The sequence below is a fragment of the Acinonyx jubatus genome, chromosome A1 (genome assembly GCF_027475565.1).
Source record: "Acinonyx jubatus isolate Ajub_Pintada_27869175 chromosome A1, VMU_Ajub_asm_v1.0, whole genome shotgun sequence".
Lineage (NCBI taxonomy): Eukaryota > Metazoa > Chordata > Mammalia > Carnivora > Felidae > Acinonyx > Acinonyx jubatus.
Window position 1 is genome coordinate 488,577 of NC_069380.1, and position 14,205 is coordinate 502,781.

General features: G+C 35.2%; 1 protein-coding gene across 2 annotated transcripts in view; it reads left to right on the plus strand.

The window, feature by feature from the left end:
* The window catches only part of RNF17 (ring finger protein 17), a 112,709-nt gene that overhangs the window by 47,720 nt on the left and 50,784 nt on the right, over positions 1-14,205 (plus strand). For both annotated transcript variants that reach the window (XM_015077771.3, XM_053203629.1), the window contains exons 17-20: positions 8,829-8,982; positions 9,196-9,311; positions 10,270-10,390; positions 13,474-13,594. In XM_015077771.3, the coding sequence (XP_014933257.3) occupies positions 8,829-8,982; positions 9,196-9,311; positions 10,270-10,390; positions 13,474-13,594 (512 nt within the window). The remainder of the gene's footprint in view (positions 1-8,828; positions 8,983-9,195; positions 9,312-10,269; positions 10,391-13,473; positions 13,595-14,205) is intronic.

The window sequence follows — 14,205 nt, forward strand, 5'->3', positions numbered from 1 at the left end:
GTAATATACAGCAAGTGTCTTGTTTAAGTTTATTCTTGAGTGTATCACCTTTTTGGATGGTATTGTAGAGGGAATTATTACTTTTGTTTTCGGATTTTTCATTACTGCTAAATAGAAACATAACTAACTTTTATGTCTTGGTTTTATATTTTGTAAGTTTGCTGAGTTTTTTTCTAACAGGTTTTCTTTGTGGATTCTTTAGAGTTTTGTACATATAAAATTATATCAGCTACAAAAAAGATTATTTTACTTCTGACAGTTGGGATGCCTTTTGTTTCTCTTTCTTATTTAATGGCTCTGGTAGAAGTTCTAATATCATGTTGAATACAAGTAGAAAAGGCAGGCATCTTTTTCTTCTGTCTGAGGGGAAAAGCTTTTGTCTTTCACCATTGACAATGGTATCTGTGGGTTTTTCTCATATGGCCTTTATGATGTTGAAGAAATTTCCTTCAATTCCTGTTAGAGGAGAGGGAGAGAAGGGTTGGAGGATGGGCTAGATGGGTGATGGGCATTAAGGAGGACACTTGTTGGAATGAGCACTGGGTGTTAAATGTCAGTGATGAATCACTAAATTCTACTCCTGAAACCAATACTAATACACCATATGTTAACTAACTTGAATTTAAATTTAAAAAAAAGTAATAATACCATTTTTGGGGCACCTGGGTAGCTCAGTCGGTTAAGCATCTGACTTCTGCTTAGGTCATGATCTGGTGGTTTGTGGATTCGAGCCCCTCATCAGGCTCTCTGCTGACAGCTTGGAGCCTGGAGCCTGTTTTGGATTCTGTGTCTCCCCCTCTGTCTCTCTGCTCCTCCCCAGCTCACGCTCTGTCTGTCTGTCTCTCAAAAATAAATAAATATTAAAAAAAATTTTTTTAATACAATTTTTGCATCAACTGAGATGATCATGGTCTTCTTTTTTCCTTCATTCTGTTAATGTCTTTTGCATTGTTTTAGTTTGTTTTGTATTTTAAACCATCATTGCATTCCAGGAATCCATCTCCCCTAGATCATGATATATAATCCTTCTAATAAGCCATTGAATTTGTTTTGTAAGTATTTTGTTGAGGGTTTTTACATCAGTGTTTATAAATGGTATTGGTCTATAGTTTTATCATGTCTATGTATGGCTTTAGTTTCTGGTAATGTTGGCCTCTTAAAATGAGTTAGGATGAGTTTATCCCCCCCCAGTTTTTTGGAAGAGTCCAAGAAGGGATGGTATTAATTTTTTTAAGTGTTTATTTAATTCCACTTACAGGGTAATATTATTTTCAGGTGTACAATATAGTGATGCATTATTTCCTTATATATCACCTGGTGCTCCTCACAAGTGCTCTCCTTAATCCCCCATCACCTATTTAACCCATCCCCCCCAACCACCTCCTTTTAGGTAACTATCAGTTTGATAGAATTCATCATAGAAGCCATATGATCCAGGGCATTTCTTAATTTGGAAGTTTTTGATTACTGATTCAGTCTCCTTGCTAGATACAAGTCTGCTCAGCTTTTTTTATTTATTCATGATTCAGTTTTGGTAGGTGTTTCTAATTATAGTAGATTCTTATAATGCTTTTTATTTATTGAAATCGGTAGCAATTCACCCATTTTCTTTTAACTTTTTTAATGTTTTTATTTACTTTTGACAGAAAGAGACAGAGGTGTGAGTGGGGGAGGGGCAGAGAGGGGAGACACAGAATCTGAAGCAGGCTCCAGGCTCCCTGTTGTCAGCACAGAGCCCGATGTGGGGCTGAAACTCACAGACCTGCTCCAAAGTCAGGCGCTTAACCAGCTGAGCCACCCAAGTGCCCCAAATTGACACATTTTGTTTCTGACTTTAGTAATTTGCATTTTTCCTTTTTTTCTTAGTCAGTGGTTTGTGAATTTTGTTGATTTTTCAAAAGCCAACTTTTGATTTTGTTTTTTTTAGCCATTGTTTCTCTTTTTTCTATTTTATTTATATATAGGCTCTAATCTTTATTATTTTCTTCCTTCCAGTTTTGGGTTTATTTTACCTTTTTTTTCCCTTAAGGTTTATCATTAGGTTATTTATGATCTTTCTTTTCTTTACTGTATATATTTTACAGCTGTAAAGTTCCCTTTTAGCACGACTTTTGCTGCATGCCATAAGTTTGTTGTGAATTTTTCAGTTTTTCTCTGTTAATTTCTAGTCTTCTTCCATTGTGATTAGGAGAGATACTGTGTATGTTTTCAGTCTTTTAAAATTTATTAGGGCTTGTTTTGTTGCCTAACGTATTGTCTATCCTGAGAATGTTTCATGTGCACTTGAGAAAAATTCTGTTGGCTTGAATGTTTTGTTCAAGTAATCTATTTTCATCTTGATAATCTTTGTAGTTCTTGAAAATGAAGCACTTAAGTCTCCTTTTATTGAAAAACTGTCTCCCTTCAATTCTGTCAATATTTGTATTATATATTTGAGGGCTCTGATGTTTGGTGCATATATATTTGTAATTGTTACGTCTTATTGGTTAATTGACCCTTTTATCAATGTATAATGTCATTCTTTGTTTCTTGTAATATTATCTGACTTAGAGTCTATTTTGTCTGGTAATAGCATAGCCACCCTGGCTCTCTTTTGGTTACTGTTTGCATGGAATACCATTTTCTAATTTTTCACTTTCAACCATTGTATGTTTTTGGATCTAAAGTGATTATCTTATAGATAGCATATAGTTGGACCATTTTTTAAAAACCCATTCTGTAAGGGCACCTGGGTGGCTCAGTCAGTTAAGCATCCAACTTTGGCTCAGATCACCATCTCCTGGTTCATAATTTCAAGCCCCGCATCAGGCTTTCAGCTATCAGCACAGAGTCTGTTTTGGAATCTCTGTCCCTCCCCTAATCGCACTCTCCTTCTCTCTCAAAAATAAATAAACATTAAAAAAAAAAGATTTAAAATCCATTCTGCAAATTTACCTTTTAATTGGAGAGTTTAATCCATTTAAAGTACCTACTGTTGGAAAGGCTTCTGCCATTTTGCTATTTGTTTTTTGTATATCTTCTAGCTTTTTTGTCTCTCATTTCTTGTATTACTTATCTCTATTGTGTTTAGTTGTGTGGGGTTCTTTTTGTAATGTCATTTTTTATATTTTTAAAAAAACGTCATAAAAAATAACAAAATTTACTATCTAACCATTTTTAAATGTACAGTTCAGTAGAGTTAACCATACCCACATTGTTGTGCAACAGATCTATAGAACTTTCATTTTGCAGAACTAAAACTCTCTCCATAATCCATTCATCCATTGATGGACATTTGGTTTGCTTCCACCTCTTGGCTATTGTGAATAATGCTACAGGGAACATGGCTTTGCAAATGTTGTAGTTTCATGTTTTGATTATCTTCTTATTTCCTTTTGTATACATCTATAGTTTTTTTATAATTACCATGGGGATTACATATAATATTCTAAAGTTATAACAATCTAATATGAACTTATACCAACTTTAATTGCACAAAACCCTACTCCTCTGCAGCTCCAAATTCCCCATTTATATTATTGATGTCAAAAATTAATCTTTAGGACACCTGGGTAGTTCAGTCGACTAAACATCTGACTTTGGCTCAGGTCATGATCTCATGGTTCACGAGTTCGAGCCCTCTGTCAGGTTCTCTGCTGATAGCTCAGAGCCTGGAGCCTGCTTTGGATTCTGTGTCTCCCTCTCTTTCTGCCCCTTCTCTGCTTGTGTGCCCTCTCTCTCTCAAAAATAAATATTAAAAAAGTAATCTTTATACATTGTGTGCTAATAGATTTCTGATTTTGTTTTTTAAATCCTATAGAAATAGATATTATCCTATAGAAATAAGTAGAAATAAAAGTGGAGTTACAAACCAAAATTAATTTCTTTCATGTGTGTCCTTGTATTTACCTGAACCACAGATCTTTATATCTTCATGTGGCTCTGAGTTACATGCTAGAGCTACACTCTATCATCCTTCTAGCTCTACCCAAAGGACTCCCTTTAGTGGTAGTGCATTTCCTCACCACTTGTTTCTCTGTGAATGGCTGAATTTCTCCCTTATTTTTGAAGGACAGTTTTGCTGATCTGTAATTCTCAGTTGACAGGGGTTTTTTTTCCAGCACTTTAAATTTACCTCCGTATTGTCTTCTTTCCTCAAAGGTTTCTTAGAAGAAATCAGCAAGTAATCTCACTGGTGATCCCTTGTACATGGCAAGTTGCTTCTCTCTCACTGTTTTCAAGATTCTGCCTTTGTCTCTGGTTATTGATAATTTGATTATAATGCGTATGAGTGTGTCTCTTTGGGTTTATTCTACTTGGGGTTTGTTGAGTGTATTAGCTTCCTAGGGCCATTGTAACACAATACCATAAAGTGGATAGCTTAAATGACAAAATTTTGTGGTCTGAAGTGATAGAGTCTAGAAGTCTAAAATCAAGGTGTTGGCAGGTTTCATTCCTTCTGAGGTCTTAGAGGGAAAATCCATTCCATGTCTTTTCCCTAGATTTTGGTGGTATGCTGGCAATCTTTACCACTTGTTGGCTTCTGCATTATCCCAGTCTCTTCTGCTGCCTTCACATGGCATTTTCTCTGAACTTGTCTGTCTCAATTTTTTAATAAGGACACCAGTCATATTGAATTAGGTCCCACCTAAGACTTTAACTTGATAACCTCTGTAAAACCCTACCTTCAATAAGGTTACATTCTGAGGTACTGAGGGGTTAGAACTCCAACATATTTTTTGAGGAGGACACAGTTCCCAAAGCAGTCTACTCTCTGCTCCATCAGAAATTCATGTCCTTCTCACATACAAAATGCATTCATCCCATCCCAATCATTCCAGCATCAATTCTAAGTCCAAAATCTTATACATAAGTATCATCAGCCAAAAGTCCCAAATCTCATCGTCTAATTCAAGTACAGGTGAAGAATTAGTAGCATACAAGCTGGGGCAAAATTCTTGTCTATATCTGAATATGTGAAACCAGAGGAATCTAAAACCTAGCGGGGCAAATTCTATTAGATTCTTATGACTTGAGAATAATCTTCACTGGCTAGATGCTCCACCTTTCAGTCCCACTAGGATTATTCAGCCTATTTTGGCTTTACCTACTCAGCTCTAGAAGCAGCCTCAATTATTGGAATTGAGTATTTGTCTTCATTTTGTGGAACCCAGGAGGCTGCACCTCTTGGAACAGAGGACAAGTCAATCCTGCCTCTCAGACTTGTGCCCTCTGGGCTCCTGGTGGCAGTAGCAGACACGCCAGCCTCTGAACTACCTTCAGGGTCATTATACCTTTTTCTTCAAAGATAAAACATGTGCAGGGCTGAATAGCTCCATCAGCTCACTTCCTGCCTATAGAATCCCATAAGTTCAACAGCCTTCCTTCTTTCTTCCCATCTCTATTCCCTCCATTTCAAGCTGGCAGAGTTTCTGCTGAGATGATTGATTGGATCCACAAGCCACCTGCCCATAATCTCTTCAGCCACACCCTTGGTGTCCTCTCTAAGCATACTTTCTCATTGTTTACAATATGGATAGGCTGAAAATTTTCTAAATTCAAGTTCTGTTTCCTTTATGTTTAGCAATTCTTTATCTCTGTCTTCTCGTGTTTTACTGTAAACAGCAAGGAGAAACCAAGCTGCACATTCAACAATTTGCTTTGAGATTTCCTCAGCTAAATATTAAAGTTCTACTTTCTATCTGACAGAATACAATTCAACCAAGTTCTCTACCACTTTATATCAAGGATTGCCTTTCCTCTAGTTTCCAATAACATGCTCCTAATTTCTGTCTGAGATCTCACCAGAAGAAACTTTGACATTCATATTTCTACCAAAATTCTTCAAAGCAATCTGGACTTTTCATTCAAACACTTCAAAACTTCTTCTCTATCCATTACCTAATTCCAAAGACACACCCACATTTTAGGTATTTTTTACAGCAACACCCTCCTTCTCAAAATCAAAATCTGTATTCATTTCCAAGGGCTGCAATAACAAAGTTACACAAATTAAGTGACTTAAAGACCATAAATTTATTGCCCCATAGTTCTGGAGTCTAGAAGTGTGAGATTCAGGTATAAATAGGGTTGGTTCCTTCTTGAGCTGTGAGTGAGAATATTCCATTCTTTTCTCCTAGTTTCTGGTGGTTAGCTGGAAATTTTGGGTGGTCTGTGACTTGCATTACCATAATCTCTGCTTTCATCTTCACATGCATTCTTCTGTGTTTGTCTCTGTACCTAAATCTTCCCCTTTTAATGACACCACTCATATTGGATTAAGACCTACCATAATCATTTTCACTTGATTATCTCTGTTAAGATTCTTTCTCCAAATAATGTCACATTCTCAGGTTCCAACTCCAACACACCTTGCTTGGAGATATAATATAACCCATAACATTGAGCTTCTTGGATTTAAAGATTCATGTCTGTCACTAAATTTGGGAGGTTTTCAGAAATTATTTCTTCAAATAATTGTTTTGCTCCTTTCTTTCTCTTCTCCTTCAGAGACTCCCATAATGTGTATATTAATATGTCTAATGGTACCCTTAGTCTCTATCCAAGTCCTGAGTCTCTGTTCCCTTTGCTCTTTTTTCTTTTCCCCACTTAATAATTTCAGTTACCGTATCTTCTGGTTCACTGATCCTTTCTCATGCTTGCTCAAACATGCTGTTGAACCCTCTGGTGTTTTTTTCACTTCACTTATTGTATTTTTCAGCTCCAGAATTTGTTTGATTCCTTTTTATAATCTCTATCTCTTTGTTGGTATTTTAATTTTGGTCCTTTATTGTTTTTCTGGTTTCCTCTAGTTCTTTATCCATGTGTTCCTTTAGTTTTTTGAACATATTTAAGACAGTTCTAAAGTCTTTGTCTAGTAAGTCCAATATCTGGGCTTCCTCAGAGGTGGTTACTATTTATTTTGTTCCTATGAGTGAGCCATGTTTTCCTTTTTCTTTGTATTTCACCTGGTTTTTTTGTTGTTGAAAACTGGGCATTTGACTATTAGAATGTTGTAACTCTGAAAATCAGATCCCCACCTCCCTGGGATTTGCTGGGTTTTCTTAATTGTTGAAGACTGTAGTGGTCGGTTTGTTTGAGACTTTCCCATTCTATTTTTGTAAAGACTGTTCCTTTTTGTGATCACTAAAGTCTCTGTTCCTTTAGCTTGTGTGCAGCAAATGTTTTGACAGAGATTTCTTTGAATGCCAGGAACTTGATTGGGTTTTGCTTGGTTGCAGTAAACCCTTGAGTTTTCCAGAGTTCTGAAAAATTTCATATGGCTTCTCATTTTTTTTCAATGTTTCTGTGTGGGAACGAGAACTTGGAACCCCCAGTCTGCTATTTTGCTGATGTCACTCCTCCGTTGAATTTTTCACTGTTCCCTTTGGATAACCTATTAATGGAAGAACATGAATAATATCTACTTAGAAATAAAAGTTTAGAAAATTTTAAAATTTTAAGTAATTTAAATGGAATAACAAGAAAAGCTAGATTCACAAAATTTCCACTCGCATTATAATGCTCAAAAAAGAGAAAAACCTAATTTTTTGCCATTTGAAATGGATTTTAAAGTATTTTTTAAACTTAAGAATTGGTATTTGGAAAGATAATCAAACGTTTATGATGTTTTGGGATTGTTTTTTTAAGAACTGTGTTTCAGATGCTTTAAGAACTACAGTAACCAAATAGTCTTATTTAGTACAAGAAATTTGAGATTTGCTCAATGCAGTCATTTCACAAACCCTACTGAAATTACTGAGTTAAAGAATTAGCAATTCACTTTAAAACCACGAGATTGATGGTTGATAGGAAACTGGACATTCATATAATGCCAGAATAGTACTACATGAATTATTTGGTGGGTACAGGATAAAAACATAACTGTACAACAGAGGGATCAGAATCATCACCCCAATCTATATGTGAATCTTAGCATGTTAATGTTGAGTTAGTGATTATTATGTCTTTTGATGTATTGCAACCTAAGTATATTTACAACTTAAGTATAATTACTTGTATTCTGGCCAAAAACTGTTTGAATCCATCACACCTATAGATACCAACTTTTAGCTTTTGGGAAATTTCAGGAGCTAGATACTACTTACTGGAGGAACAAGCTAAATAATAGCATGAAGATGTAACTACATAATAGATGCTCTTCAGCAAGACTAAGTCATTAAAATAAAAGTACCATGGTAGATTCTAAAAGATTTATTGAAATAACCAGATATAATATGTAGTCTTGAACTGAATACTGGTTTAGGTCAGCATGGGGTATCTAAATGTGGTCTGGAGCATTAATAGGAATCCTTACTGAAACAGAAAAGTGAGAACTGATAGAAAATGCAAATTATCAAACTGTAATCAAATTGCATATATGATATAATTTCATTTTTGTTTTAAAAAATATGGAAAGTTTGTGTATAAGAAAAGGATCTGGAAGGATATACATTTAAGGTATCTGGATATGTTTTTAATGTTCTTATTCATTTTTGAGAGAGAGCATGAGCAGGGAAGGAACAGAGAGAGGAGGGGACAGAAGATCTGAAGCAGGGTCTGTGCCAACATCAGCAAGCCTGATATAGTGCTCAAACTCATGAACCATGAGATCATGACCTGAGCTGAAGTTGGGACGCTCAGCCAACTGAGCCACCGAGGTGCCCTGGAGCAATGTGATTTTTAAAACTTTTTGTTATGTCCACATTTGCTAATTTTATATATTGCTTCTGTAATAAGATACTTCAAATATAAATTATGTGACATGATTTATCTGATTCTAACATTTGGTAATTTTATGAATAGTGCTTATAATACATACCATGTGTTTTAATCCCTTTATCTCTTAGATAGAGAGCCTGGATTTTTTATTTCTATTAAAGACAATTGAGGAATTCTATAAAAGTGAAGATGGAGAAAATCTGGAAATCCTCTGTCCAGTTCAAGATCAAGCCTGTGTAGCTAAATTTGAAGATGGAGTTTGGTACCGAGCAAAAGTCGTTGGTAGGAGATTGCACACTTTTTCTACAGGCAAATGTTATGCTTAAAAACTGATCCCATTTGAGTTGGTACAGATTAATCGTGGAAGTGATGTTATTTGATCTTAACATTTTGCTCAGTTATCTATCTTTAGTAAGCTAGGGGTAATGTTGGAAGGTAAATCTCTGGGTCTCTTTTTTTCCAAGTTTGCAATTTCTAATTTCATAACTTTTGAAGGATTGCCTGGACGTCGTGAAGTTGAAGTTAAATATGTGGACTTTGGCAATACTGCAAAAATAACACTTAAAGAAATGCGTAAAATAAAGGATGAGTTTCTGAATCCCCCAGAGAAGGTAATCTATTTATCATGAATCATAGGGTTAGAATATTAGCACAAATATGAAAGTAATTTTAGAAATCATTTTTACCATAGAAATATTCTGTTAACATCTTTGTCTGTAAATAATTTCTAACACATAGACTATAGAAAAGAGTTGCTGTGGTTCCTATAATTTTCTATATAGCAACTATAAGTTATTAAGATGTATGTATATCTTAGCAAATAAGCATTAATTATAAATGTATATGTGTATGTATGTTTGTGTCTATGTATTACTGTTCTGCAGCTCTTAATGTTATACTAGTATAATGAGCTAAGAGGATGATGTATTTTGTGAAAACAAAACTCATCATAGGAGTATTTTTACTGCAATCTCATTTATGTGTAAGTATATATAACATGTGCAAGAGAGAGAAAAGTCTGGAAGAAAAAGTGAAAAATTACCCTTCTCTTGGAATCCTACTCCCCAGAGATATGGTTAAGGCTGATTTTCTATCTCATGTTGCACCTAAGCGTTTGAATTTGGTTAAACAATATTTTTCATTTTAAAAATGGGTAAAAATTATAGGAAAAACTTGAAAATACAGATAAAAAGAGGAATCACTTAGAATTGTTGAATATTTTTGATATATATAAATCTAAGATGTGTCTTCTCTGTTTTTAGCGATTATAGGATTAGACAAATAGTCCTATAACCTGATTTTCTCATTTAACAGCATATCATACTTTCAGTGGATGCTTGTTATATCAATGTCTAAATGTGCAGTAATTCCTTCAACCAAATACTCTGTTGATTCCAATTATTTGTATTTATAAAATATTTTGTAGATACCTTTGTACATTTATTTATTTTCTAAATATGCATTAAATTCAAACACAAAGTTTTTTGTTCACATAAAATTTTATTGTAATTTTAAAATAATTGGAAATTAAGTTTACTTTTCTTAATGGCACAATTCTGTTTGACACAGGCAATCAAATGTAAGCTGGCCTATATTGAACCACGTATGAGAGCAGTGCAGTGGTCCAAAAAAGCTAAGGACAAATTTGAAGAAAAGACTCAAGATAAATTTATGACATGTTCAGTCATTAGTAAGCTATTTCCATTTTCATTTGTTGCTGTATGGTCATATATAATTTTAAATAAGAGTAACATTATAACATTTGCCAGATCTCAGAATAAATTCAATGTGTCATCAGTAAGAGTAGTGAGAACATGTATTGAGCATTGGGTATAGTAGGTATAGTTGCAGGCTCTAGAATCTAAAATCAGCAAGAGGCAGAATTTTCCATCAGAGACCAAGTCATCTCAAGAGTGCCTGGTTGGCTCAGTTGATGGAGGGTGTGACTTGATCTCAGGGTTGTAGGTTCCAGCTCCACATTGGGTATAAAGATTACTTAAAGATAAAATCTTAACGGGCACCTGTCTGACTTTGGCTCAGGTCACGATCTCATGGTTCGTGAGTTCGAGCCCCACGTCGGGCTCTATGCTGACAGCTCAGAGCCTGGAGCCTGCTTCCGATTCTGTGTCTGCCTCTCTCTCTCTCTGCTCCTCCCCGCTTGTGTTCTTTCTCTCTCTCTCTCTCTCTCTCTCTCTCTCTCTCTCTCTCAAAAGTAAATACACATTAAAAAATTTTTTAAAACATAAATAAATAATAAAATCTTAAAAAAATAAAAAGATGAAGTCATCCTGGACGTGGCCTCTTGAAAGCTCTAAAGCCAGAAATTAGCTTCTCTTATTTCTGTTTGCATTTTTGCAAGGACTCTATCCTGATTTTGGCATGATGGATGCTAAAGTTTAATGTGCAGGGAAGTGAGGGGAAGTAGGACATAACTGGTAAATAGTTTTCATATGTTCTTTTTTTTTTTTTTTCATTTCATATGACTTAAGTGAATTCAACTGTAGGCTCTCCCCATATTTAGAAAAAAAGTTGTTTCTGTTTTGGAGGAGCTTGGGTCCAAGATACAGGCTGACTATTACCTTACAATTTTATAACCCAACATGTTCTGAAAATGAAAAGTTGAGTAGCAAAATCTGATCTGAATTGACATGAAGGTACATACAGTCTTTATCTCTCTCCTTTATAGTGAATATCATATATTCCGTTTCAGGATAATAATGTATGTTTGTAGGCTGCTGCCTCAGTCTGCTGGAGCTATTACAAAATATTCAGTGTATGTTTTACGTAGTCTTTCTCAATTTGAAGAGTTCTGAAACATGTCTGGCCCCAAAGGGTTTGAATTCGGGTATGGGGAGGTGTAGGATTCTGTTGTTTATCTGACTGTGTTGGTCTTAATAAGTACTAGTGCAGAATATACAAGATCATGTTTACCTAGGGTTGATTTATGGGAATTTCCAGGGTAATTTTTACAGCACCTATTTGTTCACATTTATCATACTACGTTAAATGAACCCAACTACTGTAAGAGCGTTAGCCTCTTTTACAGTGAGGAGACTGAAGCTTACTGGTCAGCTGCTCAAGGTTACTTAACGTAGAACTGATGCCTATCAGTGATAATTTATATACATTGTTGATACAAGAAATTGTTCTGAAGAAATAGTTTCTTTAAGGAGGAATGTGATTATAGATATTGCATTGTCAGTCAATAACATTTTTATATCTGTCTTCTCTGATATGAACAGTAAATTAAGGGCTTCTTAGTCCTTGAGTTATCTCCACTGATTTTGTGAATTTAACCTAGATAATTCTGCTTACCAACTTTCCTTTTGGTATTTTATTCTGTTGGTTTTAGCTCCCCCTCCCTGCAGTGGACCTGACTTGGTTCCTTTCTTTCCTCTTTCTTTTGCTTACTCACTTAATTACTTGTTACACCATTAATATCCAAACACTAGTCACAATATAGTTATTATCCTAGGTAATTTGAGCAGGGCCTTCTGGCACTCCTTAAATCTAAAATACCTCATCAACCTGTGCAATGATGAAATTAGGAGTTTTAAGACATTAATATTAAAATGAACTACCACAGACCAGAAGGGGAGCTTTCCATTAATATGCATTGTTACCTTATAAAGCAACGGATATTTAAATTTTAATTAGCAGAGCAAGGAAGGTGGTGACAGTACAGAACATACAGGAATAAAGAACTTTGTGTATGGGAAATATAGTCAAAGAACTGAAGGGAACGCGAGAGCACAAGAAATGGAAAAGTACGGAGATGAAAATTTATTGAGGCTCATCATCGTTTAGCCTTTTATTTCTAGATGACGTATCTGATCCATTAAAAAGGAGTCCACAATCATTTTTAGGCCCTTGGAAAAAGTTTTGTAATATGTGTTTTTATGATATAGGATGCTGGTAACTCTTCATCTTTTTATTTAGAATCATCATTCTGGCCTGCAGCTCCAGCTGCTGTTGTATAGAAATTGTAGGCATAAACTGCAGTTTAAGTATGCATTCACTGCATATGTTAAGGCATTGAAGTGTGTGTTTTCTAAAGAAATTCCTCTGTTGTTTATGCAGATACATATTAGGCAGGTTCTCTGTGCTGTGTACCATAAGCAAGTAAACAGGCACATGAGATGTAAATTTTGCCCATAGTTAAACTCCCAGTTTAGTTTAAGAAATCTAAATAGATCTACTTGTTGAAGTAGCCAATTTGTTTTCTAAAAGAAATTAAAAGTTAGATGGTTTGTTCTAAAAACAGAGGAATGGGAAAAAATTCCAGGTTCCAATCTTTAAGGGTGTTTTTGGAGTTTTTGTTGTTTTGAACTTTGTGCCATTTTTCTAAAAGCTGTAAACCTTAGCAGATAATCACTGGACTGAATTAACTTTCATTCTTTTGTCCTCTGGAACTAGTTTGAATTTAATAAAACAGTTTAAAGACACATCAGAACACTTATTCAATGAATATAGGTCAAGTTATATTTTTCTGAGTTTAAAAGTTTTAAACTGCTTTTGATGTGTTATAGAACAGCACACAATAATCTAAAATAAAAATTGTATTAATTTGCATATGTTACAGACGACATGGACAATTGCTTTATGTTTGCAAAGTGCTACTTTTATCCCTGCAGAGAGACTTTGATATTACTTAGCAAGAAACCACATGTATGCAAAATGAAATTAAGTTTCCTGTTATTTAAAATTGCCTCATTTAGTATATTTTATGACATATTTCTTTCTTTCCCCAAACTCGTCTTAATGGTTTTACAGAAATTCTGGAAGATAATGTGCTGTTAGTTGAGCTTTTTGATTCTCTTGGTGCTCCTGGAATGACTCCTACTAGTATAAATGACCAGCTAGTCAAAGAGGGCCTAGCATCTTATGAAGTAGGGTAAGTAGACCTACAAACTTTAAAAAATTCAGTTTATTCACAGGAAGGTGGTAGGGCACCTGGGTGGCTCAAGTTAAGCATCAAGAGTTAAGCATCCGACTCTTGATTTTGGCTCAGGTCATGATTTCGTGGTTTGTGAGTTTGAGCCCTGTGTTGGGCTCCACGCACTGACAGTGCGGACCCTGCTTGGGGTTCTCTCTCTCCCTCTCTCTCTGCCCCCCCACCCCCCGCTGCTTGCTCTTTCTCTCCCTCTCTCTCTCCCTCAAAATAAATAAAACTTAAAAAAAAAAAGAAAGTGGCATATCATTTTCTTTTGGATATCTGCTTTGGAGTTTCCCCCTGTTTTTGAATCAGGAAAAATAGACGGAAAAATAATTGGAGTCATTAGTTTAATGGGGAGTAGAGTGGCTTTTCCCTCCATCCCTAAGTGACCCTGAAACCAAGAGAATGGCTCCTCAGGATTTAAAGTACTTCTAAAAAGAGAATAACATCTTATTTCTAGGTAGAAGATCTGCTTTAGTAGCCCTTTGTACCTATTTGAGAAGAGAATTAGTAAGAGAAATGTCAGTATAGAGTAGTTAGTGGTAGAATTAGCCCACATTCCCATTTGA